This window comes from Lampris incognitus, chromosome 8, assembly GCF_029633865.1.
Source record: "Lampris incognitus isolate fLamInc1 chromosome 8, fLamInc1.hap2, whole genome shotgun sequence".
NCBI classification, from domain to species: domain Eukaryota; kingdom Metazoa; phylum Chordata; class Actinopteri; order Lampriformes; family Lampridae; genus Lampris; species Lampris incognitus.
In genome coordinates this window covers 35,553,064-35,576,579 of record NC_079218.1, presented here as the reverse complement: position 1 = coordinate 35,576,579, position 23,516 = coordinate 35,553,064, and the positions used below count along the sequence as shown (strand labels likewise).

Below are 23,516 nucleotides of genomic sequence, written 5' to 3'. Positions count from 1 at the left end.
TGAAATAACACACAAAACATTGACGGGCTGAGGATTAGAATACATGTTACACAATATATATGAGAGAAACACACCGACATAGAAGTCAAAGGGATCCGTCTCCCCCCATAGAGAGAGGAGCTGAGTGTCTTATGGTACAGCGAAACAAAGCAGTCTTGCGTGTTTGGCCCCTTGCTGTTTAAAGACAGTCAGCCTATAGACACACTCCTGCATGCAATAGGGAGAACTACGTCTTAACAACAGTCAACACTCGCCTCACGTTGTTCAGAAACACAAGACTCGGGGCCTCCGGAAGATGTCTATGCATGATGTGTCGTATGACAGCCCGTGTCTATCTCCTGACACAACCTCCTTTAGCAGGCATCTAGCCCACACAGCAACGCAGGCATAAAGAAACAAATATTTGATGAATAAATGATCGTTCATTTCATACCAACTTTCTTTCACACAGCAGCCCTGCAGGTTTCTGGCAGTTTGTTCCACATACATGTGGTGCGTAAAAACTGAGAGCTGCCGCCCCATGTTTAGCTCGGACTTCGGGGCCAGAGTCCAGAAAGTACACACACACTGTGTGTGTGTGTGTGTGTGTGTGTGTGTGTGTGTGTGTGTGTGTGTGTGTGTGTGCGAGCTCAGGGCCGACAACAGCAGGGCAGTCTGCTGGGACAGGAAGTAATCAGCAGTCTGTGGAGAGAAAAGCCGGGGGTGGAAAGTGAATGCCTGTAGTGTTGTAACATTACAGAGCTGAATGGTATTGTGGTGAGTGGGTCTGGAGCCCAGTCCACAATGCTGTACAGTGACTGACGCTTATTCTGAAGAGACTGTAGTCCCGCTGGAGGAGGTTTGGCTGCCTTTCATTCCTATCAGATTTCTTATGACACTCTGGGAGAAAAAGTAACCTTTTGGATTTATTTATTTAGTTAGTTAGTCAAGCTTATAGTCTGTATGCCAATGGGACGGTCTATTTGGGGTTAAGTCTAAAAAGAATTAAGTCGACCATTGTCCTCTTCTTTTTCTTCCTCTCTCTCACCTTCATATTCATTCGTTATTATGATGATTACAATTATAGCAACAGGCATGGGTGCAAGTCCATGAATACTGGGATGGCATCCAGCGCTTTACCTGTGCCCCTGTCCATAGGGTTAGTGGTTGTGTCAGGAAGGGCATCCGACATTACATTTTGCCAAATCATTATGAGGATTGACAAGACCATACCGGATCAGCTGAGGCTCCATACGGGATTGGCTGAAGCCCAGGTTAACAAAGGCCACCATTGGTGCTGTGCACTCACAGGGTACGGATGGAAACTGCACAAGCCGCTGTGGCAACCCCTGAGAAACAAGAAACAAACTGATAAGAAGAAGAAGAAGAAGATGATGATGATGATGATGATGATTACAATCATGATGATTGTTAGGGGTGGGCAAAATATCAATGCTGGAATATATCGTAATGCTTCCTCTTGCAATACGGTATCGCGACACTGATGCCAGATATCAATTGGACAAGTTGTAGTGTGTGTGTGTGTGTATGTGTATGTGTATGTGTGTGTGTGTGTGTGTGTGTGTGTGTGTGTGTGTGTATGTGTGTGTGCGTGTTAAAGAGGTAGCTAAGACTATGCACTTCGCTGTACACTGCTTCATCTCAGTTGTCAAATCCTGTGAAACTGACACCACAGTGCAGTGAATAAATACATAATTCCTGCTTTTTGCCTCTTTAGGGGTATCTTTTCTTCTTCGATTACACAGATATGTATCGTGATGTGTCGTACATGATTGTCTTGCAATGTATTGAGTATCACAGAATCGCTGCATCGTGATGCCATCGTTATCATGGGCAACGCATCATGATAGTATCATATCGTGAGTCACTCTGTGATTCTCAGCTCTCGTGACGAAGATTATACCAATTTATAGTCAGCATGACTGAGTTTTGTTCCACACTGCAGTTTCCTGCAATCACGACAGTGGGTTTCTTCAGTTATTACTCATTTCTAAAACGACTTTTTTCTGCTCTTCTTTGCAGTCAAACCAACAGTGATCCACACAGACATGTTTGTGAACAGCATTGGGCCAGTAAATGCCATCAACATGGTGAGTAACACATATCATCGTCACATTATTATATATTATTCTGCTCTGTGGCAGTCATCTCATCCCTGAAAAGACATTGATATTTTGGCTTGCCCCCTTTCACATGGTTCAAAGCACAGTAGTCAGCTAAACGAATGCCCCTGGCACTAGTAATGAATGAGTGTCTCTTGCTCAAGAGTAGGCCTGATGCTTGCTGTCCCCCTGGTTAAAGGATGGTCTCAGTAATCAAAGATAATATCGGACCCATTCTGCTGTAGATTGAAAGGCTGGCTCAATCGCATCAATCTTTGCGATACAGCTTTACATCTATCTATATATCTCAAAAAATTATAGACACTTTTAAAAAGTTGAATACATTCATACATCTCCTGAAGTAGCTGTATGATTCAAAACACATGCACGCACACACACGCACACACACATCTATAGCTGTATATATATATATATATATATATATACATACACACACAGTGTGTGTGTGTGTGTGTGTGTGTGTGTGTGTGAGAGCAAGAGAGAGAGAGAGATAGAGAGAGAGAGAGAGAGAGACAGAGAGAGAGGGAGGGAGAGAGACATGGGTTCTAACACTATCGAACCCAATGCTATTTGTAGATTTATACACAGTGCAGCCTATAACATGGAAGTTAAGCTGAGGCAACTGTAAAAATAGGGCAGAACAGAGGGCGGTGGCAGTGGGGAGTAAGATTAGCAAGCGAGGAAGCGAGAGAGGGAGGGGGAGCGAGAGAGAGCGTTATCCAAGCAGTTGTGTTCTATTGTGTTCCATCTCAGAAACCCTTTTGAGATTCCAAATCCATCGTAATTCATCAGAACAGAGGGCTCCGTGTGATTACACGGTGCCATTTGAGCACCTAGAGTCAGTCTCCGCTACTGTCAATAACTACAGTCAGAGCAGAGCCTGAAGAGCGCGCCCGGTACAATTTGCTCACTATTAGTTCCAAGCAACCCGCGTACAGTTGGAAAGCACATGCATGTGCACAATCAAGTGCATGTCACATCACATGTCTTGGTGGGCGTGCATGCTGAATACACACAAGCATGAGTTTTTGTAGCGTCTTCTGTTTGCTCACAAGAAAAGTTGATTGATTGCCTCGCTTTCAGACCTAATCAGTGGAGTTGGTCTAGTGTGTACACACTAAATCGCATGATAAATCTGGTGGGGATGGTAGATTTTCTGAAGAAGAGAGGATTATATTGGCATACACTGTCGGCACAGGGGTGTGCAACCAGTAAAATTTAAATTCTTAATTTTACATAAGGAATTTATCAAATGTGGCAACATTGCAGAGGTGGGCAGGAAGTCAGAGACAATTGCAGAGCAGTAATGCTTTAGATGGATGGATAGATAGATAGATAGATAGATATATAGATAGATAGATAGATAGATAGATAGATAGATAGATAGATAGATAGATAGATAGATAGATAGATAGATAGATAGATAGATTGGTAATGTTACATTGCATGTATCAGTTTAACTCACTGGGACCCAAATGAAGAGTTGCAAACACTTATCTATCCTCACCACAGGATTTGAACTACCGACTCTCCTCAGTGAAAAGAGGGCGTTAAAAGAAAACGGCTTGCTGAAAGGACAGGAATGTTCGTGGATGAACGTGTTGGGCTTCAAATCTCGTTTACAACTCTTTGGCATGGATTTGGGCTTTATTGTTGGTCTAAGCTTTGTCAGGAAGTTAATGTGTCCATGCCCTCTTGCACACAAATCCCCCATATTTTTTCTTCTTCTTCTCTCTCGTGCCCCTGTTCTTTTGCTTTGAACCTCGGGGCTCAACCATTCCATAAATATAACAAAATAAATAAGGAAGACTGAGACCTCTCCCTCTCCCTGTCTCGTTCGCTCTCTTTTGTTCGTGCTCACGATCACCCCTCCACCCCCACCCATCTCCTCCACCACCCACACCACTCTGCATCCATCTCCTCAGCCTTTCCTGCATGTCCATGCCTCCGTCGACTGCACTTTCATTCCTCATATGTATCCTCTCACACGTCTCTCATGAGAACCGAATCGGAGACAGAAAACACTGTCTGGCTGGGGACAAAGCCTCGCCGAGGCAGGTTATGAGGTTAGATACAGTAGTACTCTACCCAAACAAGGGAAACCATTAATTGCCCCGTTGAACATTTAATTTTAAGGTTGAGGGCGTCAAGATGGTTTTGTTAAACAGTGCTCTTTAACGGAGACAAAAGGATTTCACGGCCTGAATAGACGGCCATCTTGAATGAGAAGAGGCAGCAGTGATTGTGCCTCAGCATTAAGTCTCCGTCGTAGTAGATAATTTATCTCAGAACCATGTGACTTTGTGAAACCTGAAGAGGGCTTTTTGGGTGGCTGCTTTACAGGGCACATTTAAATTTTTATTAAATTCTATTTCCATAAAGGCTGTGCCTTTATAGGGGCTTAGACTTGAGACCTTTATGCAGTGAATGGGCTCACATAGCCAGGCAGTGTATTTGAGTTGGATACCTCAAAATGAAACTAGAGACGGTTCAAAGGGTTGCTCATAGTTTGATGTCCGGGGTAAAGAAGGGGCTCAGATGAAGAATTTTTGGCAGGGAATGGAGAATTTAAAACTGAGTTTTGAAATATTTTTTTTCTTTCAAGCAGCCAGTATTTTAATCTCAGTCTACTAGTTCATGTAGCACTGACATCACAGAGTAAACACAGTGTGTTTATGTGTGCTGTCACAGTGTGTGCTGAATACCGCACACTTTCATCTTGCATGTGGTTAAAACTATATTGAGCTGGGGCGTCCGGGTGGTGTGGCGGTCTATTCCGTTGCCTACCAACATGGGGATTGCCGGTTCGAATCCCCGTGTTACTTCTGACTTGGCCGGGCGTCCCTACAGACACAATTGGCCGTATCTGAGGGTGGGAAGTCAGATGTGGGTATGTGGTCGGTCGGGGCGCCTGTTCGGGGGGAAGGGCGTGATCCTCCCACATGCTATGTCCCCCTGGTGAAACTCTTCACTGTCAGGTGAAAACAAGTGGCTGGCGACTCAATGTGTATCCAAGGAGGCATGTGGTAGTCTGCAGCCCTCCCCGGATCGGCACAGGGGGTGGAGCAGTGACCGAGATGGCTTGGAAGATTGGGGTAATTGGCCGGATACAGTTGACGAGAAAAAAAACCCAAACTATATTGCGCTATACCCAAACAGCTATGTTTACCTCCCTAGATGTACGCATCAGCTTCCTAAACTGTTTCTTTTCGTCTACTAGGAGTACACCATCGACATCTTTTTTGCCCAGACCTGGTACGACAGAAGATTAAAGTTCAACAGCACAATGAAGGTGCTGCGTCTCAACAGCAACATGGTTGGGAAGATCTGGATCCCAGATACCTTCTTCCGAAACTCGAAGAAAGCAGATGCACACTGGATCACCACTCCAAATCGCATGCTTCGCATTTGGAACGATGGAAGAATTCTCTACACGCTAAGGTGCTGAAAAGTCAGGGATGGATGATGCCAGCAGTGTTGTAGAAAAATAGCATTAGCAGCAGTGATACCAATGTTTTATTCATCAGCAGTCCACAGGGTTGCGTTGAAGGATCACTCAACTCTTTTGTGAACAATGTTGGTAGCTCTGAAAACTTTGATTTTCAGTCATCTCTGCGTGTTATGTCCAGGTGTCTGGTTGATTTCACATAATAACTGGTATCCATAAACCCAGCAATAAAGAACAGAGCCCTTACAAGGATGTTGAGTGAAGAATTCAAATGTCTTGAAGCATTTTTTTTTCACCTAGCAGTACATTTATGAATACCAATATGACATAAAAGAAATAGTACATTTCTTCTATCACGTTCGTTTATTAGTATTCTGGAATGACACAGCCAACTGACAAATTAACAAATAAGTTCTGGGCGATATAGAAAATATTATTATCACAATAATCATAGGAAATCTTACACAGCATCAATATATACCATGATGTGTATTACATATGCATAAATACAAGATTTAGGAATCCAACTGAAGTTGATCACATTAAACTGATTCATTCATGTTTCATAGTAAAACAAATCAAAACTAGTTTTCAAATAACACTCACTCTGATGTTTCAAAGCTCATTTTGTGAGAAATGTTAGGTGATATATTCTTGTTAACATTAATTTAGACAACAAAATTGTGTTTCACAATATGACAATATCAGAATTTCATCCCAAAACTATTCTCTTGAAAAAATGTTAAATGATAATATTGAATTAGTGTCAAGCTCTACAAATAACACAATTTCAATAAAAATAACAATAATAATAATAATAATAATAATATATACATTTATATAGTGCTTTTCTAGACACCCAAGCGCTTCACATTGAAGGGTGTATGTAAAGGGCCATATGATGGCCACACTTATATACAGCATTATAGAAAATGCCTGTAAACAGTTCAGAACAACTGGCGTTGACAAGCTACTGTGAGCTAGGCTAACATTTGCTTTATAGTTGCTAGATAAAAATGTCATTCTATAAATGTAGTTTTACAAGGATCTATATGACCTATCACCAAGGGACCATAAATCTTCCCGGGCAACACAACAACCTTGAAGTAGTAGCCTGAAGAAAGACATCTGAAGAACCCACAAAGTCACTCCATGTCCACTTAAATGTTTCATTTCATTGACTTCTCCGAACAACTGCTAAATCAATTTTAGCTTTACAATTTTTAGAATGTGAAATAATAAGCAGACCAGGATTATTTTGTGCTATGAGGAGACAGGCAGTTCTCTCTCGTCTGACCACTGGAGCTGGGTTATTATAACTGGGCTCCTCTGGATTCTCTTGGTTTGAGGCACAAAGATAAAGTCTTACCCAAGACAGCAAGGGAGAATTAGTTATCGGGGAAAAGCGTGTATGTGGGCCGGGAGGGGGTTATAAATTGCGCAGTTTGTTATGTTTAATTGATCATTATTACTACAGTAGCATGTTGTACTGATGCGTCCCTGTATTACTGATGATAATAGGAGAGACGGTGAACTCTACTGGACTCAATCAAGTCATGATGGATGTTCTCTTACGCAGAACACAACCTCTTCACTTCATTAATTCGTTTAGGAACTCAGACTTTAACGGCTAATTAGGCCGACCGCTCCAATTCCAGGCACGATGATACATGACAATAGTGAGTGCATGGATGGGTGAAGTCGTTTAAGGTCGCTCTTTCATTAAAACAAAGTTTAATGGATTTGGCTTCGAACTCCCTCAGGTGTGAATACTTGAAGACAAGTTGTGTAAAACAAAAATCTACTTATATGACATTTTAAGTTTAGTACTTAGCTCCACTGGCAAGATATAGGTCAATCAATGTTTTCATTGTGTTATATTTGTAGCATTCCAGGCACTGTTTCTATGTCATTAACTATTTTATTTATTGTTCTATTAAGTTATTTAGTTTGTTGGTTAACTTGATTTGACAATACTGAATTGCACAATGGATACAAACAAATTGTCTCTGTGTTGTCAGGCTGACTATAGATGCTGAGTGCCAGCTTAAACTGAACAACTTCCCAATGGATGAACACTCCTGTCCCCTGGAGTTCTCAAGCTGTAAGTCTGGCCATATGCTGCTGTCTCATCCCCCCTCCCTCCCTCCCTCTCACGCTCTCTCGCTCTCTCTCTCCATCGCTCTCACCCTTTCTCTGTTTCCACCTATATTTCTAGTTCATCAATCACACACAAACACTATCTTTCACACACACTGATATTTATAGGTGTTAACGCCTATACTGTGCCCATGAGGCAGCTCAGATTGAGGGCAACAAAGACATCATTAGTTCCCTCAGTATGCAAAACCTAATGTGTTGTTTTTGTGTCCAATAAAGGCAATTCAAATTATGTCATTGAACACACTTTTCATTATATCTATCTATCTATCTATCTATCTATCTATCTATCTATCTATCTATCTATCTATCTATCTATCTATCTATCTATCTATCTATCTATCTATCTATCTAGCTAGCTAGCTAGCTACACACAAATACATTATATACTCATAATGTATTCACATAATTTAAGGCACAAGCTGAATTTCATATCCATTTATTCTTAGTTCTTGATTGGTGTTTGCTTGCTTATTTGCTTGTTTAAATAGATGAACAATTTTACGTGTATTTTGGCCATTTTAATGTCATTGCCATGTACAACAGATGATAATAACGCATACCAATTTGTAATGACAGGTCAGCTGCAGGCAGGCAGCATGCAGGCTGTTGTCAGAACAGCTAGTTTGGTGATATCAGAGGTAGCCTAACAAATAGCCATCCTCATTGCTTGCTTTAGCCACTTAGAAATCATTTTTGCTTTTTATTTGAATTTGATAGTGTATTATATATATATATATATATATATATATATATATATATATATATGATGGTATTACTTTTGCCTATAGTTAAATCAGAATAATAGTGTGATAACTGGTAATACATGAGCCCATCATTGCATGTTTAAAATATCTATCTATATATGCTGTTCTGTTCATTCATTATATCCCCAAAGCAAACCTGACATTCAGTACACAGTAAACATATTTCATATTATTCCAGACGTACATGATTAGGATAATTTATATGGAACAGCTCAAAAATCAAAGGAGTGATGTCTGAAGCTATTCAGTCTTCTCACAATTAAAATCAATCATTCCACCATTTTGCCAATACATGTTTGAAGCCATTTCAAGTATATGGTTCCCAAAGAGAGAGTCAGTCTTCCATGCGAGGAGTAAATGCAGGGTAGATAATGCTAATGAGCCTGTCGAGGAGCTACAAAGAGATTCACCACAGGATGTTCTCCAGAGAATGCTTCCTGAATAGTTCCAGGACAACAAGAACATAAAGCAGAGGGGTCAAAGACTTATAAATGGGAAAAAAAATCCAAATAAAATAAACCATTTAACACTGCTGAAAGCTGTGGATGTTTCCAGCTCTCTGAGACTGGGTGAGGCACACGAGCTCCATCTCAGAAAAGCAGCAGGCGCCGCAGCAACCAGCGATTCATCACGCTGCATATTTTCCTAGCACGTGCCAAGAACTGTGCCCACTACGCCTGAAAAACGGGACGCATTTTTAAACATCCGTGTAATGGTTTGTTGCGACAGACAATTTGTGTTTCCCATTATCATAATCATCAGCTATAAAATAATAAAAATCATAATTTCTAGTTGTCATGTGTTTCCCCGAAATTATATATAGTATTCCACTGTTCATCAAAATGTCTTTTTTTTATCTTTTGATGATGCTGAAAGATGATTTTGAGCCACAGTTTCTAATAATGTGCAATACAGTTAACCAAACAGTTAGTACACAAAAGTAGGTTTTCAAAGCCAGCTGCCAGAGTGTTCTTCACTGAACTTTCCGAGAGAAAATTAAATCAATTATATATATATATATGTATCTATGATTCGTTGCCAGAAGGGGGGCAGACTGCCTGGCTTGCTGTGCTGGCATTAATGTGGGGAATGAGAGAACCTTCCATCCCTTGTGCCTCTGAAGTCCAACATTACCGGATGTCCGAGAGCACTTCAATCAAAAAGCCCATTAAAGTTTGCATAGAGGGAAGTTCATGTGCATTATGCAAGCACATTTACTTCGCTCGCTGGCTTTCCTTTGATGTCCTGTCCACGAGACGGAAATCTGAAAGCGACTCGAGATAGAGATCATTAACATTCAGTCCAATTTCCAACGAATGCTGGGGCAGGGACTTAGGGTCCACATTTACTAAGGTCTAGTAACAGTAAAATTTGAATTTCATAAACTATGAGAGAATGGCAGAGACACGTGATTGTGCACCACATGATATTATGTACACTTTTTTTTTTGGCAACCTGAAATTATCTTTTTTAATCTAGTGACAAAAAAGAAGCTTAAATACAGAAAATCACATTGGTTAGGCTTGAACATTGGAGTTCCCAATGTGCAATATGTGGTGATTTTCTCCAGAACTTGCTGTCAATTATGGAACCCCTTTTTTTATAAATCGGGGTGCTGGGTCTTAGGAGGGTGAGATACTTTTATGAAAGTTTTCTTTTGTAAGCTACATTATAGTTTCATGTAGGACCAGACATCTCTTATGAGTATGTCTTTGTGAATCATTTAATTGCTCTGAAAAGACAGGGGGGCTAATTAAATTAGCATGTATGTTATGCATGCATTGTTTCATGATGTATTGTATCAATGCATTTGGCTTCATAATGTACTGCAAGGCAACGTCCGGGTAGACTATCGGTGTATTCCGTTGCCTACCAACACGGGGATCTCAGGTTTGAATCCCCGTGTTACCTCCGGCTTGGTCGAGCGTCCCTACAGACACAATTGGCTGTGTCTGCGGGTGGGAAGCCGGATGAGGGTATGTGTCTTGGTCGCTGCACTAGCGCCTCCTCTGGTCCACTGGGGTGACTGCCCGGGGGGGGGGGGACTGGGGGAAATAGCGTGATCCTCCCATGTGCTACATCCCCCTGGTGAAACTCCTTATTGTCAGGTGAAAAGAAGCGGCTGGTGACTCCACATGTATCGGAGGAGGCATGTGGTAGTCTGCAACTTGCCCCTGCGGGTGGAGCAGCCACCGGGATGACTTGGAAGAGTGGGGTATTTGGCTGGATACAATTGGGTAGAAAAAAGTGGGGGGGACGCGGATGTACTGCGGGGCAGCATACACTTATTCACAGAAATGCTTGCAACAATGGCACAGCAAGCCAAACCAGAATTTATTCATTTCTCAGTTGGAGAAGTATTAACACATTCAAAGGAACCTTTCTGGCAACTGGTTTTGGTCCAACTTCAACATCTAAATTTTAGTTAAAATCCAAAATCCTTGCTGTGCTTGGGGAAAAATGCACAGCATTAAAAACAACATCTTTTTTATCCCACTGTTCATGGGGTTTTCCTCCACAACCCATGATTTTATTTAACTTCCAATGAAATGTCAAAAGGAATGTCGTAAGAAGATTAAGGTTGAATCTTTTTTTGGAATGGGGGGGGTTATGGTTATGGTCAGCTAACCACAAAATGTGAAGATTGCACATAGAAATTTAGTTAAAAAGAAGATAGTACCCTATGTCTTACCTGTGTCATTGGTTCATAACTTTCTTTGTCTTCATGTTACGTTGTGCTGTTGAAAGTGAATAAAATGGAAGTAAAATACTTTGAAAATACAAAGCTATTCATTATGTTCTTCCTCTTTGACAGATAACATATTGTGATCTATGTCCCTTAATATTTTGTTAAACATTACAAGAAGGTTTTACTTTCAGTGAATCACCATTACAATTGCAAAATACACAAGCATAAATCAAACACATTCACAAGCATAAAGTCAACACATTAAACATAAATATCAAAGGCAAATTGCATGCAGAGCAAGTTAGAATAGGAAAGAGAGCGCATATCAAAAACAGGTGGAAAACAAACAAAAGATCTTGCCATGCTTAATGGTCAAATCTTTCTATTCAGCTCTGTTCTGTCCACTTGTATTCTGTAGTCACTCATTTTGTCCACACCTGCCTAATCCAGTCAAGGGTGGGAGGCAGAAAGACACCTTGCACACATCACCAGTCCACCACAGGACTAACACACAGACGATCACATACATTTTTTTTTTTACCTATGGACAGGTCAGATTCTCCAGTTCATCTGACCAAGTGGTTCTCAATCTAGTCCTCGGGTATCGCCAGTACTGCTGGTTTTCTATTCTGCCATTCACCTTGTGTTCCAGGTCTAAAACCTCACTGATTAGAGGCTGGAAAAATTGGAGCACAGGTGAATGTACTACTTGGTAGAATAGAAAACCAGAGCTTTGCCTGAAATCACTCCCTATTTGCTATATAGTGAACTATATTCAACTCCCTCCATTTTGTTTGAGTGTCTGAATTGTAACTGTAAAATTGATTTACTGTGTATTGCCCTAACAAATTCCCACAATGAAACTGAAAATGTAGTGTCCAACACATGTAGTTTATGCTAAAAATACCACTCTTCACCTCTTCTCTTCTCTGTACGTGCACTCTTTTTACTGTCAAATATCTTGTGATGGGACAAGAAGAAGCCGCAAAATAATGACTGTGTCCAAAATCTCCATTTATTACTTGTTACTCCCTATAGAGTAACCAGATTGAGAATCACTGGTCTAATATGCCCATCTTTGGGCAGCGAGAGGAAGTTAGAGTACCTTGAGGAAGCACTTGCAAACATGGGGAGAACATGCAAACTCCACACAAAAGGGCCAGGATCAAATCTAGGACCCCATTGCTGTGGGGCAACAACAGTAACCATTAAACCATGTTGCCACCCCTCTATTCTGTTCTGTGATGATCTAATTCTCTTTATCTCCTTTTTGCTCCATCCAGACGGCTATCCCAGGGAAGAGATTGTGTACAAGTGGAAGAGGAGTTCAGTGGAAGTTGGGGACATCCGTTCCTGGAGGCTCTACCAGTTCTCTTTTGTAGGCCTGAGGAACACGTCTGAGATTGTCAGGACTGTCTCAGGTAAGGGCTGCAACTCTTCTGCTTATATCCAGACCAAATGACAGGAAAGCCAAGTTGGTATACATACCTATGTTTGAACAATTAAGTTGAATTGACCACAATATCTGAGTTGACAAAACCCAGCTCCACCCACCATGCAATAGTGTTTTCACACCTAGCTCATTTGGAGCAGTTGTCTCAAAACCAGGAGAATTTCCTCCCAAAGATCGGCTCATTTGGGAATATTTGGACACAGCAATCACACTCAGATGTGGGACAAAACAACGGGCCGAGATCGCCAAGAAAAGGGTGGTCTCAGCTTCCTTCCAATCGAACCCTGGAGCGGTTTGTTTACAGTGAGAATGCAGTCCGACCCAATGGCCCAAAATAAGCTTACCTGATGTGTCCTCGGAATAAAAATTGTTGGGCGAATGTCACTGTATGTGTTATTTAAAAGTGTGCCTTCTCCTTCTCTCGAAAAAGTGTGACTTCCTACGAAACGCATCAACACGTTATTTTCAAAACGAAGTCTACATTGACGTTCAAAGTGAATGTGATACTCATACTGATATAACACTGGTATAACAGCCAGAGCATCGTGACAACTGCAATGAGGAGCTCGTGAGTTTGCTCCATTTTCGGTGCATTGTTCCCATGTTTTTCTCTTCAGAAGATAGTGATGAAATTCCTACGCAAAAAATTCTGACCAATGAGGGAAGTTTGCTCACACATGGCGTTTGTTTAACAATTCTGGGCCGTTTTTAAATGTTGCCGTGTGAAGAAAAAAACCGAATCAGGGTGCGAGTGCAACAGTGTAACAAATTAGTCACTGATTCGGAACAAAGCAAACGGACTATAGGTGTGAAAACGTCCTTCCTTCCTTTACAACATGAAACATCCCAACAAGTTTTCAACAGAACAAGGACAGAAGTAGGAAATTAAAAGCTTGTGCATTGTGTTCATCTTATACTCTGACACCAACTGTGAAGTACAATATATTTGTGCAGCCACATCTTCTCCCCTCTCCTCTTTTCTTCTCTGTTCTGCTCTACTGGTCCATTCTATCCATTTCTTTTGCCCTCACTCTGATTAAACTGAAGTACTGCTACCAATTCCACTGCCTTGGAAGGTTAGCATGAATTTAAAAAAAAAAATTGGTGCCCAGTAAATAAATTAGCTGCATTAGTCATGCATTTGTTGTTTAATGGCTGATTCCATTTTTTAAAATGAAGTAGGAATATGGATATTTGCTTGAGGAGAAAATGACGGCTCTCACAGTATCATATCTAAAGACAATGGGGCCAACTATATGTCATGCATGCATGTGTAGGTTTGCATCTATTTATTTTCATGGGAAGGTTGTAAGTAATATATGTAACGCTGCGCAGCACATGGAAATGAATGTACTGTTTATGCAGACTAGAGTTGTATTTGCTACTTACATCAAGGAAACTTGCCGTAGAGCTTACCCTTTGGCCAATGTAAAATTTATCCTCATCAGATCAGTTGTGTTTGCCAGGGCCAGCTGACTAAAAAGCTCAACCGAGTGCATTTTTATGTTTGCAGAACCAAAGATCCCCTTATAAATCCTACTGTTTAATGACTTGGAAACATCGGCTGATGTGTCAGCATTTATTTTTCCAAACTGGCAGCTTCTGCAGAATGAGAAATTATTAAATGAGAAAATCTATCATAATATGTCTCTCTTTACCATCATAGATGTTGCAGTGAACTTTTTATTTTTTTTTGCTCCAAGTGCCAGAGATTGTATTTTTTTTAAAGAGGTATTCAATTTATTCAGTCTATTCCCTTAAGTGAGCATCGATCAGTTCAATTCAATTCAGACATTATTAAGGACACGGCTCATGGGGTTTCATAGCGTAATAAAACACAAAGAAGAAGAAGAAAATAAATCAAAGGAAAAATCCACAAATAAAAGAAAAGACATTCCACAAGGGTCAGACATTTGCATACAGGCTGAAACACAAATGGTTCCACTTTCTAGATGAGAATCTGATGGATCTCAGTTCAGGGTTGGTTCAGGTTGAAATAATACCATTTGCAGAACCAAATAACCTACACATACATCTATAAATAAGATTTTGCATTACAGCAGAGCAGGTGGGTACGCCAACATTAACAAAAATTTGACTTGTGCTGCATCTTCTTAGAGCTTTAACCAGCAACCTCATACTGTCATTACAAGCCACTGTGAGTCTGCATGCTGCCTTTTCTGTAGCAACACCACAGCTGGGCAGTATATAATAAGGTACAAAAAGATTTAAAAAGGGCGTCCAGGTAGTGTGGCAGGCTATTCTGTTGCCTGTCAACACAAGGATTGCCGGTTCAAATCCTCGTGTTACCGCCAGCTTGGTCGGGCATCCCTACAGACACAATTGGCTGTGTCTGCGGGTGGGAAGCCAGATGTGGGTATGTTTTTTGGTCGCTGCACTAGCACCTCCTCTGGTCGGTCGGGGTGCCTGTTCAGGGGGGGGGGGGAATAGCGTGATCCTCCCACGCGCTATGTCCCCCTGACGAAACTCCTCACTGTCAGGTGAAAAGAAGCGGCTGGTGACTCCACATTTATCAGAGGAGACATGTGGTAGTCCGCAGAGGGGGTGGAGCAGGGACCGGGACGGCTTGGAAAAGGACAATTGGGCAAGTACAATCGGGGAGAAAAAGAGGAGAAAAAAGGCAAAAAAAAAAAAGCTTTAAAAAGAAGAGAGGTATTTACAGTCACTAAACTAAATTTACAAGTCAACAAGTTTGCTTGTGTGTACAACTTTTGACACTGTTTGTAAATTTCCTTACCATCTGATAGATCATCAGTTATTATTTGGTCTCATTACACTTTAAGGGAAATGCCAGACAGAGAGAAATCAGGAAATACTAATTGTCTGCCTTCCCTACTTCTGACAATCATAATATGACTTTTTTTTTTTTGCATTGTATTTGATACCAAAATCTGTAAAATATTGTGAAAATACCCTCAATAACTGCTGAAGACCAGCACGACATGGACAGAAAATCACCAAATCATCTGCATACATAAGGTGGTTAATGATAGAATTACCAATCATGCACCCTGTTCCAGAGCCTCTTAACTCACACTAACAGATCATCCTTAAAGACGTTAAAAAGAAAAGGAGAAAAAAATACCACCCTGCCAAACTCCATTATTCACATAAAATGGAACAGATACAGAACTTCACCTTAGGTCATAGGAAATCAATCTTTCTTTGCTGTACCTCACCCATTTAGGGCACAGGCTGGGAGACTAGACAGAGTAGATGTAATTGTATAAAATGTGGTAGTGGGCTCATTATTTTTGCAATTATCTTCAGGTCAGAATGCCTATTACTATACTATATACTATCCTATGATATGATATGCTATACTACTATACTATACTATACTATACTATAGACTTAGGCTTAGACTGTTTTTATTTGTCATTGCCTTATATGCATGTTTCATGCATAGTCTGGTGGAGGCAGCATGGATGTTCTGGTAGCATGCTATACTATACTATACTGTACTATACTATAGTACAGTATAGTATCAACTCTCAGAGAAAGAGCTTGAGTTAATTAAAAAAGCATGCTGGAATGAATAGTTCATCCAGTCATTGCAAACCCAGTAACATATTTTTTATACTGTACTATACTGTACTGTACTGTACTATACTATACTATACTATACTATACTATACTATAGGGCTTGACTGGTCAACTCTCAGAGAAAGAGCTTGAATTAAAAAAAGATATGTTGGAATGAATTGTTCATCAAGTCATTGCAAACCCAGTAACATAATAATTATAACTGAATAAAAATTCAATAATTTTCAATAAAACTGAAGGGTTTCTTTCAAAAATGATATATCAACCATTTTATGAGAACAAAACCTAATTTTGCTTGACTGATAATTGATAACAATAGATGAAAACGTTTTTTGGTCAATTTTGTAATATCTGTAGGTTAACAAAATTCTGAGATGACAGAATAAAAAAAAATGGGTGGGTGATGATAAAAATGAGAACTTCAGATAACATTTTAAAGATAAAAATATTGTTTTAGAAATAAAACGCTTCAATTGATTTTTTTTTGTAATGAAAAACAATAAGAGAAAACAAAGTTTCATATGGAGAGAAATGGTGTGAGTCAGGTTTGGTTTTTGTGCATGACTGTCTCAGTGTGTGTGTGTATATGTATTTTCGATATAAAGTCAATCATGTATTTGGGTCAATTGGTGTGTTAAATGAGGATTTGGACTTAAATCCCACAGAAGTAGTAATAATAATATCAATATTAATATTTAATATTATAATAATATCATTAATAATATTAATATTTTTATGTCCGTAGTTGACATGGCAGTTAAACTGAATTACCAGTGTCCTGTACAAATGACTGGTTTAACCTGATAGTGTTTTCACACTCAAAGTTGTATGACAAAGGTATAATGGGTATTATCGGGGTGAAATCACTCGGTGCTTTGTGAAGGTGGTACTCATCATTTGGACTACATGCAGTAAAGTAACACGGAGTCCTTTAAATTTACAGGAAACCTGTGCCTCATCAGAAAAAAAAAAGTTTGAAAGAGCACTTTTGAGTCGAGTTGCATGATTCAGTCAAATAATTAATCGACCCCAATTATGCAAGCTACTGCTTTTAAGCTCTGAATGCAAAGATTGATGAGATGCAAACAACAAACAGCCCTCTCAATGTTCTGCCTGCTTGTCTGAGCTGGGTTTCAATTAGCTATTTCATAAAAAGGCGTTATTCTCATTTATGGACTTATTTATTTTTCTCCGCTGGAGTTAGATCCCTGACAGAGAAAAACACTCTGTTTATCGTCAGTGTCAGCTGACAAACCCCGGCTATGTCTGCTCTGCTCGCATGGCTGCTCTGACAGCTGTTTAGTCTTTGTGTTGTCTTGCAGGCTCAGGCACAAATACATGAACATTTACCACTTACAGCTGCCATGCACACAAACGACATGTCCACGCAGACACACACACACATACACACGCACGGATGGAGAAACAGAGAGAGAGTGTGTGACAGAGAGAAAAAGACGAGAAGGGAGATAGAACGAACAACCATCAGTAAAACAGTCTCACAACCTGATAATGGGACCTTGGTGATAGAAACAGGACGGTGAAGATTTTCGCTTTGTTTTGACCTCAATCTGTAATCTTCAAACCAGGCAGGAAAATGATCTGAATGTGAGCTAATTTACTCTGTTTCACTGACCCCCCACCCCTGCTCTCGTTTTTTTTTTCTTTTTTTCTTTGGTCTGTTATTTATATAAACAACTGTCTGCTCTCTTGTCAGATTAGGGAACCTTGACTGTGGCTGGGAGATCTCTCCTGTTATCTTTGACTCCATTTGGGCATCTATCTGCCTTCCTAGAAGATTTAGGAATACATCATCTGTCTGGAGAACTACCAGACAGAGGAGAGGCTGCCTGCTTAACACCTAGTCGTTTAACTGCTCGGCTTTTTGTTGGCAGTGCTCATGAAAATACACACTGGTTTGGCTGCATTGATAGCTGGCTGCTAGAAGACAATGTCCTTTTCTGTGTGTGTGTGTGTGTGTGCGTGTATGTGTGTGTGTGTGTATGTGTGTGTGTGATATTAATGGTAAGTTTGTTCCTTGACTCCAGGGTCCAGGTTCAATTTCTGTAATGCCATAGATCTATACCTATACAGCTATTTGACCCTGTATGATCGCAGGGTGCTGCACACACTTGCTGTTCAGAGCAGAAAGTCTCCCCTTTGTGTAGGGCTGGACAATAATTGAATATTATTTATCATCTTTCAGTGGTATGGAATTGGAATGAAAATGCAGATATTGTCATAATGTGATGCACCATTTTGTTGTCTAAAACTATGATTATAATAATTCATCACCTCAAATTTCTCACAAAATGAGGTCTGCAATATTTGAGAGGGTTACGGGAAAACGTTTTGGTTTGATATTATACTTGAAATTATTACAGTTCAATATGAGGAACTACAGTTGGACGCATAGGGTGTAAAGTCCCCTATGATTATTGAGATAAATGATAATATTTTCTATATCCCCCCACCACCACATTGGGGTATCAAACATATATATCCAAAAGTATAGAAAAAACAGTTATAAAGTAGTTATTGTGCTCAACGTCATTTGATTTTTAACTATTAAATGTTGCCAGGGGAGTTCTCCCACTTAGTATCAGAAATTTCAAGTGTGCAAAAGAAGAAGAAGAAGAAGAAAAAAAAACATTTATTTAAAAAAACATACATTTACTATCTTACTACTAATTAGTATGTCCAGGCACGAAGCTGATGGCTCATTGTAGAGGAGGCGAGGACCTGTGGAGGGCCCTTATCCAGCCTGTATGGAGATGCAAGACAGATCCAAGGGTAAACTTAGAGACGGAAGGGCAGAATGGAGAGAAATGAACAGTGTCATGGATTTATCATTAAACAGTGACCTGTTGCTATTTAAGCAGCACAACTGTTGAGAGGCTATTTCAGAACCATGGTTGGCGCTATGGATTTTACCAATAATTTACTCAAACATCAGCCAGATATAGATAAAGTAAGGCAGACTAAACTAGCAGGGCAGGCAACCGTGGATAGAAGGTCAATGAATACACAATTTGACATTCAGTGATATTGAATGCCCACACAGCCATATAGCCTACACAATCAACCCACACATGACAACAACCTACAAGTGTTTAAGCAATGTGTGTGGCCTGCTGTTAATACAATAACCAAGCAGACACGGTGGTCTAAAACACAAGCAGCGACAAACAATGCTATTTTTGAATAAGGCCAAATAGCTGGCATCTATGATAAGCCTATGCCATCACAAATAATGACTATGAACTTACCAATGATGTTTTATCCAGCAGCTGAAAACATCCCAGTTTGTACAATCCAAGCATGTGCGGACATCCTCCATAGCTTCACTGGTTCACTTCTTAGATGTCCTAACAACAGGTTTTGAGAGTTTTAATTCTTGCCTACATGCAGGAATCAGGTGGACCATGATATGGTAAGGGTGTCCCAGTGCAGCGTGGGGGACCGCGTGGTAGGCACTGTTGATTGAAGTGTAACAGTGGTCTAAAGTGTTCTGCTCCCTGGTCGGGCATTTAATCAGCTGACGGTATTTAGGTAGTTCATGGCTGAGATTTCCTTTGCTTAAGCCGCCAAGGACAATCACGAAAGAGTCCGGGTTTGTCCGCCAAACACACAGTATCTGGCTGGCAAGCATGCACTGTGCCTCCTGCATGTCAGCCTGCGGTGGAATTTAAACACCGGCCAGAGTGTATGAAGCCAATTCACAGGGAGAGTTGAAGGGTTTACAGATGATGAAAAGTTCCCAGAACAGGACAGTGGTGCAGAATTACTGCACAGAATCACCCGAACACTGACCCTGGTAATGATGATGTCACTTCACCTCTTGATTTAAAATTATTTTCAGAAATGCTCTGATCTGGATTTTTTTATTTATTTATTTTTTTTTACACTTTTATGGTGTATTATAGTAACGGCACGGGCATGGCACAAGTCCATGAATACTGGGATGGCATCCAACGCTTTACCTGTGCCCCTGTCCAAAGGGTTAGCGGTTGTGTTAGGGAGGGCATCCAACGTAAAATTTTGCCCAATGAGTATGCGGATTGACAAAACCATACCAGATCTGTCAAGGCTCCATACTGGATCGGTCAAGGTCTGGGTTAAGAATGGCTGCCATTGGTGCTGTGCCTTCACAGGGTACCGATGGAAACTGTAAAATTCACTGTGACGACCCCTGAGAACAGGGAATAAGCCAAAAGAAGAAGAAGAAGAAGAAGGCACTTATTGTTATGAAAAACAGCAAGGGAAACAGATATACAGCAGGACAGGCTGCTAGCTTTGAAACTCCCAGCAGCCAAATTGACTCAGAGTGGCGGGGGGTCCAATTAAGGGGTACTAATGGGGTGGAATCAATGACAATACAAACAGGCCACAGTGCCCCTGCTGGTGCTGTTTTCTGCATAAGATGAGAACCCCTTGGCAGCAGTGGGGGCTCGTCTGCTCTGCAGAAGACACAAACATGGTCTGGGTCTGACTCTGACTTTTTATTTTTTGCCGTAATCAAGACACACAAGAAAGCTTCATTCAAGATATTCAACTAAACAACAAAGAATGCATGTCAGTCAGGTAGATTGGGCCCAAGGTGGGCCCCTTTGTAACTGGAGAGAACCATGAGCCTGGGGTTGCCACCCCCCTGCTCGCTCCGCTACAGAGCATGTCTTGTTTTTTTGGTTTGTTAACACTTTGATTTAAAAAAAACAAAGCAAAAAAACAAAACATACCATGTTTGCTCATTAACACCATCGTGATTCTTTCCTGCATCATTTATGAAGAAAACAAAAATTGGTAACAGTCAAGAAAGTTTTAAAAGGGAACGCCATCAGTCTTTACTGGTATGTTTATCGGTCTCCTCTAGCTGTGCTGAAGTGGGTCAAGTAAGGTAACAGATGGGTCATAAAGTTGGGGTAGTTAATGTAAGACAGTCATGTAGGCAGACAGGCATGAAGGTGTGGCGATCTGATGCAGACAGCGATGACTCTGGTGAATGACCGCAGGGTCAGATTTTCCGTGCGATAAGTCGACCTTTTCAAGGTTCAATCTGTCAGACTGCAGCTCTCATGTATTTTGCAGCAGGACTATTCTCTCTTTTTTTCCCTCCAATAAAAACAGAAAAATTAAATGTAATGTTATGTGACAGAGGAAATATACAGTGATGAGCCAAAACATTATGACCACTCACAGGTGACCCAAATAACGTTGATCGTCTCCAAACAAGGGAACATGTCAAGGTCTGGGTAGATTAGATGGTAAGTAAACAGTCAGTTCTCACAGTCAACATGTTGGATGCAGGAGACGTGGACAAGAGTAAACACCTGAGCAAATTTTACAAGGGCCAATTTGTTATGGCCAGACAACTGGGTCAGAGCATCTCTGAAATAGCAAGGCTTGTGAGGTGCTGCCGGTCAGCAGTGGTGAGTACCTGGCGACAGTGGTCTGAGGAGGCACAAACCGGGGACAGGGTGCTGGGCACCCAAGACTCATCCATGCATGAGGGCAACGAAGGCTATCCAGTCTGCTCCAAACTGACAGGAGTTCTACTGTGCTACACAAGTCACAGAACATTTTAATGACGTTTACGGGAGGAATGTGTCACAACACACAAAGCATCGTATAGGGCTGTGTAGCTGCAAACCGGTCAGAGTGCCCATGATGACCCCTGTCCACTGTCAAAAGCACACACAATGAGCACGTGAGCATAAGAACTGGACCTTGGAGCAGTGGAAGAAGGTCGCCTTGTCCGATGAGTCTCGTTTTTTTTTAGATTGCATGGATGGCCATGTATGTGTGCACTGTTTACCTGGGGAAGTGATGGCACCAGGATGCACTGTGGGGAGACAACAAGCGGGTGAAGGGAGTGTGATGCTCTGGGCATTATTCTGCTGGGAAACCCTGGGCCCAGCTTTTCATGTGGACGTCAGTTTGACATGTGCCACCTGCCTAAACATCGTTGCAGATCAGGTACACCCCTTCATGGCAATGGTATTCCCTGATGGCAGTGGCCTCGTTCAGCAGAATAATGTGCCCTGCCACACTGCACACATGGTTTGGGAATGGTTTGACAGACATGATGGGAGTGTTCTAGGTATCGCCCTTGCCTTCAAATTCTCCAGATATCAATCCGATAGAGCATCTGTGGGATGTGCTGGACCAACAAATCTGATCCACGGTGGCTCCACCTTGCAACTTTCAGGACTTGAAGGATCTGCTGCTAATGCTGTGGTGCCAGATACCACAGGACACCTTCAGGAGTGTTGTAGAGTCCATGCCTCAGTGTGTCGGTGCTGTTTTGGCAGCATGTGAAGGACCAACAGCATGTTAGGCAGGTGGTCATAATGTTTGGGCTCATCCGTGTATATTGAAATGAAAGGGGGGTGGGGTTGACATGCCATCTGCCGCTGTGCTGCAGTTATGTTTAAAGTTTTTTTATTCTTTTTTTCAATGCAGGCTATGTCTGTTTTTATTTGGTTATCTCTACCCCTCCACTCTCTGTCTCGCTCTCTCTCTTTCCTTCAGCCAGTGTCCAAAGGCTTGGTCCCTTGTCAGTTCACATCAGATCTACCCTGAGAGCCCGCAAGCTGATACCTGCATTCACAAATACTCACGCACACAGACTTAAGCACACAAGCAAAGACAGCCACACGCACACACACACATACACACACTTACTTCCACATGCACTCCAGTAAAGGAAAACACACACACACACACACACACACACACATGCTTAGGTGCATCTATTCCAGCATCCCTATCTCGCCCTCACACCCTGATACCGTTGGCAAGAGAGGAACCTATAAAGTAGTCTGATCAAATGAAACAGATACATAAAGAGAGAGAGAGAGGAAGAGAGAGGAAGAGATGGAATGAGAAAACATAATACAGTAACGCTATGACAAAGTTAACCCCTTAATGACTGAGGTAAGATGGGCATGCAGCTCTGTATCAGTAGGAGAGAGAGAGAGAGAGAGAGAGAGAGAGAGAGAGAGAGAGAGAGAGAGAGCGAGCGAGCAAGGGAAAAGCACGGAAGGGAACAGTAGAGTTATTAAAAGGAAATGAAGCTGTGAGATGGTAAAGTCATGATAGAAAATACAGAAACAATTTATTTTTCCTTCCATGGATGGGAAATTCATTCACACTAAAACACAAGCCAGATACAGGGAAAGATAGAGGGGGAGGAATAGTGGTTCAGGAAAAGATCAGGGTACACGATAAGCATTGCAGCAGCATGATAAGAGAGGAGGGTAAATGGGAGGATTTTACTGATTAAGAAAGCATTATTTTGGTCCGAATC

At 41.2% G+C, this 23,516-nt stretch overlaps 1 protein-coding gene across 2 annotated transcripts in view; it reads left to right on the top strand.

Moving 5' to 3' along the window:
- The window catches only part of gabrg2 (gamma-aminobutyric acid type A receptor subunit gamma2), a 79,930-nt gene that overhangs the window by 20,844 nt on the left and 35,570 nt on the right, over positions 1–23,516 (top strand). For both annotated transcript variants that reach the window (XM_056284441.1, XM_056284440.1), the window contains exons 3-6: positions 2,023–2,090; positions 5,344–5,564; positions 7,593–7,675; positions 12,471–12,608. In XM_056284441.1, coding sequence (XP_056140416.1) covers positions 2,023–2,090; positions 5,344–5,564; positions 7,593–7,675; positions 12,471–12,608 — 510 coding nt within the window. The remainder of the gene's footprint in view (positions 1–2,022; positions 2,091–5,343; positions 5,565–7,592; positions 7,676–12,470; positions 12,609–23,516) is intronic.